We start from the raw sequence: 15,026 nt of genomic DNA on the forward strand, positions 1-15,026 counted from the left end.
CCTTCTTAGTGCCCTGAGTTTAAAACTGGCCTAAGAACCTTCTCTCATTTCATTGAATATTTATTAAATTTATTTTCTGCATATAATGTCATTTGAGATCATGAATAAATATAAGGTATAGAGGGCCTTGAGGTTTCTGGAGTTCCTGTAGGAAAATGGTAATCATTTTAATCCTAGTTCCACACGTTCTTCAGAAACCTCAGAAATCAACAAGGAGAGCAAATAGATTGTCCACAAACTGAGTACAGACAACCGAAGACAGGACACTGCTCCGTGCTGCTTTAATTTATGTAAATGCTTGTCATTGCTGCATGAGAAAAGTCCACAACACTTAAAATGAACAGAAATGACAGCAGAACATCCACTCAATACTACAAGAAAACAAAGAGTTATTTTCTTTAGCTGATGAAATTATTACCCTGAAAACCACTACAAATCAAAGGAAAACTGTAACAGCATTACAGGTGGATTAAATGTCATTAGGCAAGCATTTTCAAGTGCGAAAAAAAACCATCAAATTAGAAATTCCAAAAACTCAGAACAGAGTATTTAGGTTCTTGACTCCAAGGGGGCAAATGACATTTTTTATTTATGAGCTATAGATACATGGAGCAGAATTACTAACTTCTACTGGCTTCAGAGTTGCCCTCATGGACAGCCTTTTCTGTCCCTCCTTTGTATCCCCTAACCCCATCCTCATTGCCTTAAACTTTGTAGAGTCTAATCCAGGGCAGCTGAGAAGAGGCAGTAAAAAGCCACCGTGAGATTGTCCATTGAATCATCCAAGCTGCAGTCTAGTGCTGCACTGTGCTGTAAGAGAGCCACTAGCCACACGTGGCTATTCACAGTTAAATAAAATAACAAATTCAGTGCTTCAGCCTCACCAGCCACATTAAAATGCTCAGAACCTACATGCGGTTAGTGCCCACTGTATTGGACAATAGAATACCTCTGATGTTGCAAAAAAGTTCTGTTTTACAGTATTAATCTGGAGGGGACTTGCTCGGACAGAAGACCTGCACATCTAAACTATGTCCAAATAGCCACCATAATATGAGAAACTCCCACCAGCTTGTCTCTCCCCACACCTTTTTAAAACATAGAAGTAAATGAGTTAAGAATGAGGTATTGGAGGTAATTTCCACACATTTAAAGAGACAGTAGTATTAGAATTTATTACTCAACAAATACTTGTTACTTGGCCCATGGTAAGTACTCATCAGTACAGCATTTTTTTTAAGCTGCTCATTTTCCATTGCTTGTTGCTGTCTCAGTTCTGTGGCCTCCTGTTCAGAGCTCTGTGTTACTGGCTCTAACGCTTATTTCCCCCTGCTCCCCAATTCTGTTTTTGTCACAGAGGCCTCCCTATATCTTGCATGTGCATCCAGGCCTCCTTACCTCACTGTGTACCGTTCCCTGCATTGCTGTGTGGCTCTTGGCGCTGCTGACTACCCACTCCTTCTTCCTTAAAACTCTTCCTTTGGCATCTTTGACAGCACGATCGCCTCTCTCCTCTTGCTATTCCTCAACCTCTTTCTCACATTTTTCTTTCTTTACCTTCCCCTTATGTTAGCATCCTCCAGTGTTCTGGCCTTCACTCTTCCTTTTTTTAAAAGAAAAATTCTGTGCACATTTCTTGGGCAGTTTGATCTACATCAATGTCTGTATGATATATTCATATGTATGTATGCATGTACATGTGTGTATATAAAACATCAACTAGGGTTCTCTGGATTTCAAGCAACATAGCAATTCTGACTACATTAAGTAAATATGAATTTATTGGAGTGCTATTTGGATATCACAGAACCATGCATGGAAATAGGATGAAAACAAAGTATCTTAAGGAGGCTAGAAAGCAGAAACTATACAAATGGTTCCTGAGAAAGACCCATTTGGGCTGTACCCTGCTGCTTTAACGAGTGTATTCCAGCCAAGTTTGGTCTTTTTGTAATTCTCTGCAAGGTTCACAGTTACGGAGAAAGTCTCCCAATGGCCTGATTAAGACCCCACAAGATTGTATTTAATAGGAAAGAAGTAACTCCCCAAAGGAAATCAGATATTCTGTGGGAGGGGAAAAGCTAATGTTAGTTTAAAAAACCCAAAAGCAAGTAAACAAAAAACAAAATGATACAGGTACCTTTAAATCCAACGATCTCTCTTCAGAGCATCCCTTTTATTATATCCTGCTGCCTTTTCAACATCTTCATCTGAATGTTCCTCAGTCATTTCAAATATATTTCTAAAACTAAATTTACAATCCTTCCCTTTACCTTCTGTTTATAAAAAGAAAAAGCTGAAAAAGTAAAAGACTAGATCCCCCCCCCCCCCCCCAAATGTCCTTTCTCAGGGAAAGGCATTTATCTACCAGAGCCTAAAGTCATTAATGAAGAATCACCCCAAATGCTTGTTCCCATCGATGCTGCAGGTGACCAAGTGCTGTTCTGCTTCTGTCAAATTCTCGGCTCTCACTTCCACCACCATTGCCTTAATCCAGTGTCTCCTTTGAACTGGAGTGTCACAATAGCACTGCAACTGGTTCCCTTCTTTCCATGCTCCACACCACGCCCGCTGCCAGAAAGACCTTTGTAAAAGTAGATAATGTCACTCTCCCATAAAAATGTTGCCTTCAGGATCATCCCCATTGCCTTTAGGATAAATTCCTTTTCCTTTTTTTTTCCTTTTTTTTTTTTTTCCTTGAAGCTTTGAAAAACATTTTTTACTGTAAATGTAACACAAATCTTACAAGTGCATTCAAAGTGATTTTTTTTAAACCTCTGAGCTGTTTCCTCTGTTTTGAATGCCCTTTCACTTCTCATTTACCTGAGTTACAAAATTAAGTGTGTTATTTGGAAAATATTTGCTAGGCAGCATATTATCGTTACCATTTGTCATCATAGAAAAAGTCAGCAAATTGGGACACTTGTCTCTTTTATAAAGGGAAATGAGTAGCCCATCACCATTGTTAGACAGCTTGGCTCTTCTCAGTATTTTGCCACAGGCAATCAGCAGTCCTCTATGTAACACAAAGGATTTTTCTCTTATTTCAAGATTCTATAAATGTTCTACTTTTTAAAGGTCTTGTTTTTATTGCTCATATACATTCTATAGCAAATGAACTGCAATATATTGCAGTAAGTGGAAAGATTATAAATAAGGTGCCACCATCCACCTCTGTATTTTGGATCTTCTCTTAGGATTCCACGGTTTGTGATATGTGACCGTCAGGACTGAATGAGGTACCAGGGAGTCCTTATGTTTATTAAGCTTAATATCTCCCTTATGTTTTGGATTACACTGTAAGTGGAGGTTCTGACTTTTTCCCTGCACCCCTGTGGATATTCTGCTCCCCTTGGGGCACATACATCTCCCTTTGGAGACCCCTGGCTCTGTCTGTGATTTGAGCTTCCTGTGCACTGCCATGTTCCCTCCTCTGCCTAAATGTTCTCCTCTCTTCTTCTTCCCCTCCTTGACTATTCCTTTTATAACTAAGGTAGGAGTCTGTAAGGAACCTTTCTTTGCCCCCCCAAATTAAGTAGCCGCCTTTGTGTTCATAGAATAGTCTCTATATGTCTCCAACACTGCATTTATCACTGGGATTTTATTATGTTTATGTCTCTCACCCACTCTACCATAAGTTCCTTGAGGGTAGAAATGAGTGCCTAGGTCAGTCACTTCGCATCCGCTACCATAAAATTTCTCTCTAAGGAAGAAAGTTCACATATTCATTTATGCCTACTTGGAACATTAGTTACAATTTATTTAAAAACCCTGTCCTGTCCATAGCGAGCATGCAATAGTAAATCTTCTCTTCAGCCCCCCTCCTTTTTTTTTTTTTTTAACTTGGCATATATTTCTGATCTCTTTTTCATACCGAAATGTATATGTTTACTTCTATCTTTTAACCTCCCAACCTCTTAACCCCCCACCCCCCTTTTTTTTTGGTGTTGCAGGCTTTGGATGGATTTTTCTTTGTTGTGAACTGTGAAGGGAGAATTGTATTTGTGTCAGAGAATGTGACCAGCTACTTGGGTTACAACCAGGAGGAATTAATGAATACCAGTGTCTACAGCATACTGCATGTGGGGGATCATGCAGAATTTGTGAAGAATCTGCTACCAAAATCTCTAGGTACAAAGAAATATATTTTTTAAAACAATATGAACTCTCTCTAGCTTCTCCTTATGTAAATATATTATTTTATTTAGAATACATAGTATTATTCTGATGTATGTTATAGTATATTAAAATATTTTAAAATTTAGTCTCAGCCTGAGATGTAAAAATATGAAGAGGGACTGTCATCAAATAGCTGATAGAGAGCATCTCTTTCAGCCTCTTCCTCCAGATTATGCCACAGTCATGATAGTATGGGAGGCAGAGCAGATGCTTCTGCTTGAAATTCCCTTTGTTTTCCATTTTTATTATGACCAAGAAAGAGAGAAATGTGTATCCTTCCCATCACCCTGCTCAAAGAGAGAAAAAGGAGGTGGAAGGGAAGGAGGGAGGGAAGAAAGAAGGGGAGGGAAAGGAGGGAAGGAGGGAGGGACAGAATGGCATATTATGTACTTATTAAAATCAACATTTTTGGATGTAAGTGGTTTCAACTCAGGAGTTCCAAGTATGGTTGAATGGGTTGTTCAGCGACAAAGGAGCCTAGCTTAGAGAATGGTTTGGGTCTGATTTCTAGCCTCTCTGTTCCATTTACTGTCATGTACCTTCTCTTTAGCCTATCTGTGCTCCAAAAGTGGGGGGAGGACCTTGGCTAGAAATTCTATATAACTAAACCAAACATGTAAGTGAAATGTTATCCATGGCTCTTTATTTTCTACATTGTTTACTGGATGGAATGGAAGCCTTATTTCTTCCTTGAAAAGAGTACTATGTGTTTATAGTAACTGAGATCCTGAAAAGATTGTTTCTATTAAAGTCACTAGCTCGATATTTGAGTTATCAACTGGTCTTGTTATAAAATTTAGAGTGTAAATGACTTTAGAGATAATATAGTGGGTTACTTTATTCTAAAGATGAGGCAAAGATTAAGTAATTAACCCAAACCTCACAACTAGCTCATAGCAGAACCAAGACTCCTTAATGCAGTATAGGTTTGTTTCCAGGATTCCTCTGACAGTTATAGAATGATGCGATAGTAAGAAGAGGCAGGTCAGTAGAAATGACCTGACAGACAACATTTTTTTTTTTTGAAATGTATGGATATCTTTTCCATAATTCTAGATTTCAATTTTCTTATACCGAATCAGGTGACTTTTCTAAGTGTCATTTTGATGTAATAACTTATTGATTACCCACAATATTGAAGGTATTATAGCATATAAACTGTGAAAATAAAGTGCAAGAAAAAATGGTTATAAAAAACCAAGATTTTACTCTATTCTAAATATTTTTAAATTGGTTTTAGAGAGAGAAGGAGGGAGGGAGGGAGAGAGAGAGAGAGAGAAACATCGATTGGTTGCCTCCTGCCCACACCCTTACTGGAGATCAAACCTGCAACCTGGGTATGTGCCCTGACCTGGAATCAAACTGGTTGCCTTTCAGTGCATGGGTCGATGCTCAACCAACTGAGCCACACAGGCCAAGGCCACTAAATATTTTTTTGAATCACAGACTCCTTTAAGAAACTGAATCCAAAAAGATAAACATACACACAAGCCCATCCTTAAGAGTTCATACCTGCCAGGTTAAACCCTCTGTTTGACAATGGACCTATGGTTTTCAGTCTTTTTTTTTTATTGCCAGAGTATAACTGGAAACAAACAGAAAATCTTATTAACTACTATTAAATTCTGAGTAAAAGAGCTAGTAAGCTATTCATTTTTAGTTTTAGTCACTGTTTATAAAGACTGTTAATGAATTAGGGTACTTGTAAGGCCTTATCTTTGAAGGGAGAAATCCTATACAATGTCTTAGAAATTTTATGATTTTCAAATTGGTAGACATTTAGATTTGCTAAGGAAGAGAATCACCTTGCTGCCTCAGGATAATGTTAGATCTGAAGAGGTCTGTCTGTCTTTTAATCTGAGTATCTAATTAAGCAGATGGCTAAAGGTATGTCTTTTGTATCTTCAGAGTTTGTACTGTTTTACTTATTCACAGGGATATAATCAGGTTTTCTCCGTTTCTCCACAGTAAATGGAGTTCCTTGGCCTCAAGAGGCAACTCGACGAAGTAGCCATACCTTTAACTGCAGGATGCTAATTCACCCTCCAGATGAGCCAGGCAGTGAGAACCAAGAAGCTTGCCAGCGCTATGAAGTAATGCAGTGTTTCACTGTGTCGCAGCCAAAATCAATTCAAGAAGACGGAGAAGGTAAAACAAAGGGTGAATTTAAGGTTTTTGGTTGCTTTTTCCATGGCTTTCAGGAATACTGAGGTTAATTGATTATAAAAACTGCCTTTTTCAGGTAGTACTTTTGGTTACTGTATTGTATATCATAATGGCTATTCAATTTGCTATATGTTTTGTAATAACTTAAGAAAAAAAATGCTAACATCTATAATCACCCCTTTAAAATGCCCCTGAATTCTCAATTTTAAGCTGGCATTCCCACTAAAATGTCAAATTCAAACCAACTTGCTGCCTAGAAATAAGAGATGTCACTAACTGCTGCCAGTTGGAAATGTACCAGACGCAGCAGGCTGTTGAACAGCTCTGATTTTTTTAGTTTCAAGTCTAGAGTGTAGGGAACATTGGAGAATAGAGTTAGCATTTTTGAGGCCATTCAAGGTAATTTATAAAGAGAAAGCTTATGAACAGATGAAAACAGCTGAAGCTCTAATGTGAACATGGTATCAACATGGCATTAGTTAAATATGTGACAGTGGATGAGTTTTCCATGTGAACTTAGACTGAGCTAAGCTAAGTACACTAAGATTGGAAACTGGAGTAGTGACCAGGGAAGGTAGGAGACAAGAAGTCAGTCAGATGCAGGAAAAAAAAAAAGGCTGTATGTGTAGCTGGTTTCCACAGGAAATGAGTGCCGCGATCAACTAGGGACTTTTTACAAAATATACATGCAAGGCTGCTTCATGTGATTAAAGTTCATATTTAGCTGTGTGATATTATGTGTAGTACATTAAAAAAAATTGGAACTGGAACTTTGAAAAAATTATAGAGCCTACAACATAAAGTCCTCTGTCAAGGGCAAATTATGATTCTTCAGAAAGAGTTAAATGTTTTTCTCATATCATTATTATTATCTGCACAGAAGTCATTTTGCCTAGGTTTAAGCAACACAGTGAATTTTTAAATACAGTTCTATAGTAAATTTCTTATATTCATCAGTACTCAATGACTTATATTCTGATAATAATAATTTTTTTCTGTTTTTAAAGAACATTTTTATTTTTTATTTACTGATTTTATTTATTGATTTTAGAGAGCGAGAGGGAGAGCAAGAGAGACAAAGATATATCAAATTGTTGTTCCACTTATTCATGCATTTATTCTTGTATGTGTCCTGACTGGGGATTGAACCCACAACCTTGACATATCAGGGTGATTGCTCTAACCAACTGAGCTACCTGGCCAGGGCTTAAGAATAATTTTTGTAGCCATTAAGTACTGATGAGTATAGGAAATTGGCTGACTATAGAACTGTATTTAAAAATTTACTGTGTTGCTTAAGTATAATCAAAACTACTTCTTCGAGTTGTTATCATTCCAAGTACCTGAGATGCATTGGTCTCCTCTGGTTTATGTAAGAACATTCAGTGGGAAGGGATAACTTAACGCTAACTAGATCTCTACCTGGACCTTCCTGTTCTTGATTGCCAGCAATTTTATTTCTAGTATAATACTGTTAGATCAGAGTGACTCCGATATTGTGTCAGAGCCTATAAAATGTATTATTTCTGTAAAAACTGATAATGTGAAGTAAGATTGTGAACCATTTTCTACCCTCCTTCCTTCACTTTCCCTTTCTTGTTTTGGGCAGATTTCCAGTCATGTTTGATTTGTATTGCACGGCGATTACCTCGGCCTCCAGCTATTACGGGTGTAGAATCCTTTATGACTAAGCAAGATACTACAGGTACTAATTGCCAAGTTCAAAATGTTCCATCACTATTAATGATGTGGCTTTGCTTTTAAAACTAATTACATCCAGAATTTTGTGTCCTTCTGTTCTCTGCTATTCAGCTTATGTTCACTACTCTCATACAGAAAATATTTTAAATGGTGGTTTTGATATTCTGCATTTTAGATATTGTAATCATTGTCACAAGCCAGAATGCTGGAGAGAACGTTACTTTATAACTATTCACATATTTGTATTTGTTTTGATTACAAATTATTTTTCACAATCATGGAATAAACTTTTTAAAGAAATTTGGCAATGTAGACTTAAATATATTTATTTATAAGTGGATACAAGTATGGTGGTTTTTACTATTATGCTTAAATATATCTGGCTATTTTTTTTCTTTATTCTTTAAATCTATTCAGCACATGATTTTTCAATGCCTGGAAATACCTGTCACTATGTGTGATTGCTCAGGGTGTACATGGTTGAGCAAAAGGCAATGATGTAATTATAAATCATGTTATGTTTTATGATGGAAAGGGTGTGAGATGGTAAGGTAAGCTAATAGGGAGGACCTGTTTTAAATTAGCTGGTTAATAAAGCATGGCTGGAGAGCTGATATTGAATCCTTAAGCCCCGAAGGATGAGGTGGTGCCAGTTACGGGTGTTGGAAGGGAGTGGTGAGGAGGAATTCGGTGCAAAATGAGTGCTCCTGATTGAGGACACAGAGTTGCAGAAGCCCTAAGGAAAGAGAGAAACAGAAACATCGATGTGAGAGAGACACATTGATTGGTTGCCACCCCACATCCCTGACCAGGCTGGGGATCTAGCCTGCAACTGTGGTATGTGCCAGGGCTCAGATTTGATTTTCAGCAAAAACAAATTATTGTTCCTTACAATCTGTAAAATATTTTTCATATGTTATTTAACCTTCACTCTGACACATCAGATTTTTATACTTTTACATCAGAGTTCTATACATATCACTCACCTCTCTAATTTTGATATAGAGATAGATCATTTCTACTAAATTTTATTCTTTATGAAAGTTTAGTTTTAATGTACTTTTTCTTTTTTTCTTTCTTTTTTTTTTTTTAAATATATATCTTTATTGATTTCAGAGAGAGGAGAGGAGAGGGGGAGAGAGAGATAGATAGAAACACCAATGATGAGAGAGTCATTGATCGGCTGCAGCCCACAACCCGGGCATGTGCCCTGACCGGGAATCGAACCCTGATCGCCTGGATCCTAGGTCGACGCCTAACCACCAAGCCACGCCCGGCCAGGCTTAATGTACTTTTTCATCTTTATCATTGTCTATAAGATCCTCTTATAACATTTACTAATTTTTTAGTCCCAGAAGTCTAATATCCTATGTTGTATGCTTTATTATTGTGTTTTTAAAGGTAAGCTTCCAACTGCTCTTACTAAAGAGTAGGTAGAGATAAATTACCAAAATAATATATTCATCTCTGCCTCTCCTTCCCCAATTAGTGATTCACTCATTACTGTGTACATGGAGAGCAGGGTCCAAAGCGCAAACCAGGGGAGTTTGACCAGCATTAGTCTCAGTAGCTTCAGGTCTTTATTATATGACTAATACTTGACTGGAATTGAATTTTAGAATATGACATTCTAGTACCTAACACACTCCAAGGCCAAAACAATTTTTCATTATCATGCCATGGATATACTTTGTTACCGTAGGTAATAAAAATTAATAATGCTTTTTTCCATTCTGCATTTGGGGGGCAAAATATTTCTGAGAAGCAGTTGTTTGTTTTGAAATATGGATGATTTATGTCAAGAGGCTATCATAAATGTGAAATTTTATTCTTTGTATAGGTAAAATCATCTCTATTGATACAAGTTCCCTGAGAGCTGCTGGCAGAACTGGCTGGGAAGATTTAGTGAGAAAATGCATTTATGCTTTTTTCCAACCTCAGGGCAGAGAGCCATCTTATGCCAGACAATTATTTCAAGAAGGTAAAGTTTTCTCTCTCTCAGTTATTTTCATTAACTTTGCTCTTTATTAATATTGAATAATTTATGTGAAATTTATGGGTGATAAGTCTTTTCTCCACATTACAGTGTTTGCAATAATCAGTTTTAGGAAAGGAAGAAATGGGCAAGCAAAGTAATTCATGAGTGGATCCTGAATTTTGGGATGCACATTATAAAGAACAGGATATCATGTGGTAGTCACTCATTCATTCATGCATGCATTCATTCATTCAGCAGACACGTATCAAGTTCCTCACATGCATAGAACACTATATAAGGTGCAAGGATACCATGATTACTAAGAAGTGGGGTTTTGTTCTTAAGGAGCTTAAACTGTATTAGGATAATATATGACAGTGTTAAGGATCAGTGTGACATGGGCTATAATAGAAGTATAAGTAAAAGAAGGAAAAACTTAATTCCGATTTGAAGAATCAGGGATGGCTTCAGAGAGGAAGTGACATTTTTGTCTGGCTTTGGAAGATCATTCCCAGCAGAACAGGCATGTCAAAGGGTTCTAGATAATACAGAGATCTATATTGTGAATGTTTACTTTCTGACTGTTATAGTACATGCATCTCCTGACTCAGGTTGAAGTTTCAAGTTAAAAGTATGTCATATGAAATTAATAATGAATAATTGAATAGATGCTGCATCATAGTAAGCCTGTGGGAGTATAAAACAAGTATATTCCTTGCCCTTAATAAACTTAACAGTATTATAGGACAGACAGGGAAAATTATCTTAGAATTAAGTCCAGAAAGTTCATAGAGAGTCAGAGATAAGGGATTTTGATGCACTTAAAAAAATATCACCACCCTGCTGGAGTGGCTCAATTGGTTGAGCACCGTTCTGTGCACCGAAAGGTTTCCAGTGCGATTTCTGGTCAGGTCACATACCTGGGTTGCAGTTCAATCCCTAGTCGGGGGTGTAAGGAAGGCAACCAATTGATGTATCTCTCTCACATCGATGTTTCTCTCACTCTCTCTCTCCCCTCCTCTTGCTAAGCATATCCTCAGGTGAGGATTAAATATATATATATACACACACACATATATATATAGCCATGTAATTATGGTAGGCTAAATAACCCTTTCACAGTGTGATTTATTCTTTAATCTCTAAGTCAATAATTTCTTTAGAAAGAGACTCTTTGCATGGCTATTTCTGAAAAACAATTTTAAAATATTTTTCATTATTCTATCATACTTCTTAATTTTAACATTTTCTCATAATATTAGGTTTCCTAAGTTTACAGGTAATTTTCCATTCATTGCATTTTAGGTCAGCTGTTTCCTAGTGATATGGAGGAAACAGCTTGCCTTTTTTTTTTTTTCCAGGAAGCCATCTATATGAATCTCACTAATCTAGTCCCTTGAGACAACTTCCTACAGACTAAAGGTTCTCCAAGGTGCCTCTTACTAGACTAGTAGCATCCCCAAAGATAGGACCAGGAATCTGTATTTTAAAAAGTTCTCCAGGGAATACTAAAATGCAGTCAGGTTTGGAAACCATGTAATATGCAACCAATGACATCCCATGGTTGCAAACTTTGTGACTCCCCCTACCCAGTGTGGCACTTGACTTCTGCATAGATTTGAGACTTTACTTACAAGACTTTTAACTTTATTTGCTTATAACTTATCTACATTTCCACTGAGGCAAAGCAGGTCTCAATGATTATCTCATTGTCCAAATGGTTACGCTCTCCATAAATGTGATTGAACCACAGTTTAAAGTATATGCTTCTAAACTATTAGAATTCTCTAGAAAATTGATTGATTCATATACAGTAAGTAACTAATCTATCATTACCATATGAAATGAAATAATTTAGAGTAAAATGTGAAGAAATATAATTCAACACTTCTTCCCCATTAGTCATTTCTTAATGTCCTTGCTTCCATTTTTTTTTTTAAGAAAAATTCCTCAGTAGAAATCATTTGTATTTTTCTCAGAATTAAGTTGTCCAGAATTCACATTACTCTGATTCTAGTGTTTTGGAGATTCTGGACAATTTACCAAACAGCGGATTAAGCACTTATTTTTCTGATATTTTATATTTAGCAGTATCTAACCTGGTAAGAAAAATGTGGTCCATGAAACACTTACATGGGACTCACCCTTACATGGGAATGATCTGAACTAAAATCTCAGGTGAGGAACCAGATATCTTAACAAGCTCTAAAGGTAATGCTTAAATTCAGGCATACCTCAGAGATATTGCAGGTTTGGTTCGTTACAAAGAGGGTGTCACAATGAAGCGAGACGTCATCTTTTGCTGATGCCTTCAGTTTGTAAAAAATGCAACATCTGTGAAGCACTATAAAGTGAAGTGCAGTAAGTAAGATATGCCTGTACTTTGGGTTTGAGAACCCTGGTCTATCCAGAACAGAGAGGTATAAATTGGCATTTGCAGTTTCCTTGCCTCTTCACTTAGGGACTGTGTAAGAAGAGTGGAAGAAATTATGCCACTGTATCCTTGATTTTGTATAAAACTTTTAAAAAGCTTAAAGTTTGTAAAACTCTACAGTGATTAATATTTAGGCAAGAAAAATTTGTTCTCCATCTGTGTTCTTTTTTCCTGCCCGTTACTTTACTCTTTGAAGACAGTGGCTGGTATAAAATCTTAATAGGCATTAAAATTTTAAGTTGGTTTTTATTTAGTTTTTCAGCTGCTTTTGACAGAGAAGTTCATGGATTGCTTTCACATTTTATTTTCCAGAGTCAAATTTGAAAATGCATTTCAGCCAAAAGCACATGTGAGAGCATTCAGCATGAGCTAGATTATAGCGATGGTTCTCCATTGAGATTGGGGGGGGAAATGGGTATCAGGACCACTTGAGGAACTTTTTAAACTAGGGGAAGGTCCATGCAGGTGTATATAGTTTGGAAAGGTTCTGAGGTTCTGTTCAATTCAGAACCATCCCTTTGAAAAAAGGTCTAGGTTAAATGCGTCCCAAAGTTCATCTGGGGAAGTTGTTAAACTGGATTTCTGGGCTCCACCCACACTACTGAATCAGAGTCTATAGTCTAAGATGTTTTCCTACAGAGAAGTTTGGAAAATGCAAACTTGGATCCACAAGATTATTAATAGCTAAAACTAGAAATGATGTTACTTGCTGAATTAAGTTTGGGGAATGTTTTAGTCTCTCACTTTTGGGGATTCATAAGACATATTTATGGTATTTAAATTTCTGGGAAGTTCTACAATAAAGGGTGCCTGTTTGACTTTGTTACCCAGACTTATTTTTCCTTATGTTTCTATCTGTAGCACATCTATCAGCACTTAGGGAGAGTAATGGTCATGGGAAGTATTGGGCTAGATAGCCTAGAAAAGTTACATGGAAGTTCTACTTACCTATTATCAATGATGTAATGGATCATGTCTTTGAAAGATGTCCATAATATATTGTCACATTGAAAAATAGTCTAAGAAAGCACAGTATACACGTATAGTACAATTTCACTCATATATATCTATCCAATTCTAGAAGGTTCACAAAATGTTAGTGGTCATCTCTGAGTGATGGCTTACAAATGACTTTACTTATTCTTGTTCATTTCTCTGTTATCTTAACTTTATAATCACAAAACGAAGTTATTTTTATTAAAAAATATCAAGACAGTTGGAAGCAGTTTATAGTATCAAGAAGTTTGGAAGCATTGCTGTAAAACAGAAATACCCATATAAATGATTAACCAGAGTGTTCTTTGAGACTTATGTAATGTGGATAATTCCATGGTCCATATAACAGACTAACTTAAAATCTTTTTATGTCAAATTTTGTTTAAAATATTTAAAATACGAGGTTTTCCTTTTTTAGAAATTTTTATATACCAAATAGACTTTACTCATTGATGATTAAAAATCTTAGACCATCTAGAGGTAATTTTTTTCCTTTATCTTTTTGTTGTTACATGTTATTCCTCACCCGAGGATATTTTTCCATTGATTTTTAGAGAGAGTAGAAGGGGGGGAGAGAGAAACATGGATGTGAGAGAGAGACATTGATCAGTCAGGGTCCGGGAATGAACCTGCAACCTACGTATGTGCCCTTGACCCAGGAGTCCAACCCGTGACCCTTCGGTGAGCGAGTGGATGCTCTACCACCAAGCCACACCAGCCAGAGCCTTTTCCTTTATCTTAGTAACAGTTTTTTTAAATTGCATTCTTTGTGCATATATCTAGGGAAACACCGAAAAGAAAAAGAAATCTCTACCAGCATTGACCTTAGTACCCTGCCACACATTTTTAACCTGCCCATTTAGTTAACATGATTGTTGAGGTTAACTCAGCATCAGATTGGGTGGAGTAAAAAACCCAAGTAGCTCTACTTCTACAGCTGCTACAACCAGAGAAAGTGGTTCCCTCTCCTTTGTAGCTCTATTGAGGCCTATTCGAGGGAGAGGGGGGCGAGGGAGGACAAGAACAGTTGCCATTTTAAAGGTTCTTTGAGGAGTTTCTAGGGTGTCAGTAATACTACATCAATAATATTCCTTCCCACTAAGTGTTCAAAAATTATTACACAGGAGTCAGGGATCAAAATACTGCTATATGCCTGGCAAAACTAGATCAGAAAACAAGACCAGAACCTGTGATCAAAATGAGGTTCAAAATAGTTTTGTCCAGGCTAAACCTTGAAACCCACTTATGGGGAGAATTTGGTTTGTAGAGCAGATGTTGATCCAAACAGCTCTGTAAAGAATTATGTCTCCCTTCCACATATCTTAATTCAAAAATTGTTTTATAGGGTTGAAGCTATTGGAGTAAATGATGTCTAGGGATTAGCTGAATGTGTGTGTGATTCAGGACGTATGTATTTTGGCACCTGCTTGTTTGTTGTAGGGTTGTGGTTTTTTGGTGTTTATTCAGTAAATATTCATTTAGTATCTGCTATGTTTTATTCTAGGCTCCATGCTAGATATTATCTCACATTTTTGGCTTCATTTTAGTGATGGGCAAAGGTTAATTTGTATT

At 36.8% G+C, this 15,026-nt stretch overlaps 1 protein-coding gene across 1 annotated transcript in view; it reads left to right on the forward strand.

Moving 5' to 3' along the window:
• The window catches only part of NCOA1 (nuclear receptor coactivator 1), a 163,346-nt gene that overhangs the window by 105,201 nt on the left and 43,119 nt on the right, over positions 1-15,026 (forward strand). Inside the window, exons 8-11 of the mRNA XM_087823400.1 lie at positions 3,954-4,131; positions 6,148-6,327; positions 7,955-8,050; positions 9,887-10,027. Coding sequence (XP_087679526.1) covers positions 3,954-4,131; positions 6,148-6,327; positions 7,955-8,050; positions 9,887-10,027 — 595 coding nt within the window. The remainder of the gene's footprint in view (positions 1-3,953; positions 4,132-6,147; positions 6,328-7,954; positions 8,051-9,886; positions 10,028-15,026) is intronic.

Source organism: Miniopterus natalensis, chromosome 13, assembly GCF_054644295.1.
Source record: "Miniopterus natalensis isolate mMinNat1 chromosome 13, mMinNat1.hap1, whole genome shotgun sequence".
In the NCBI taxonomy this organism is placed as follows: Eukaryota; Metazoa; Chordata; class Mammalia; order Chiroptera; family Miniopteridae; genus Miniopterus; species Miniopterus natalensis.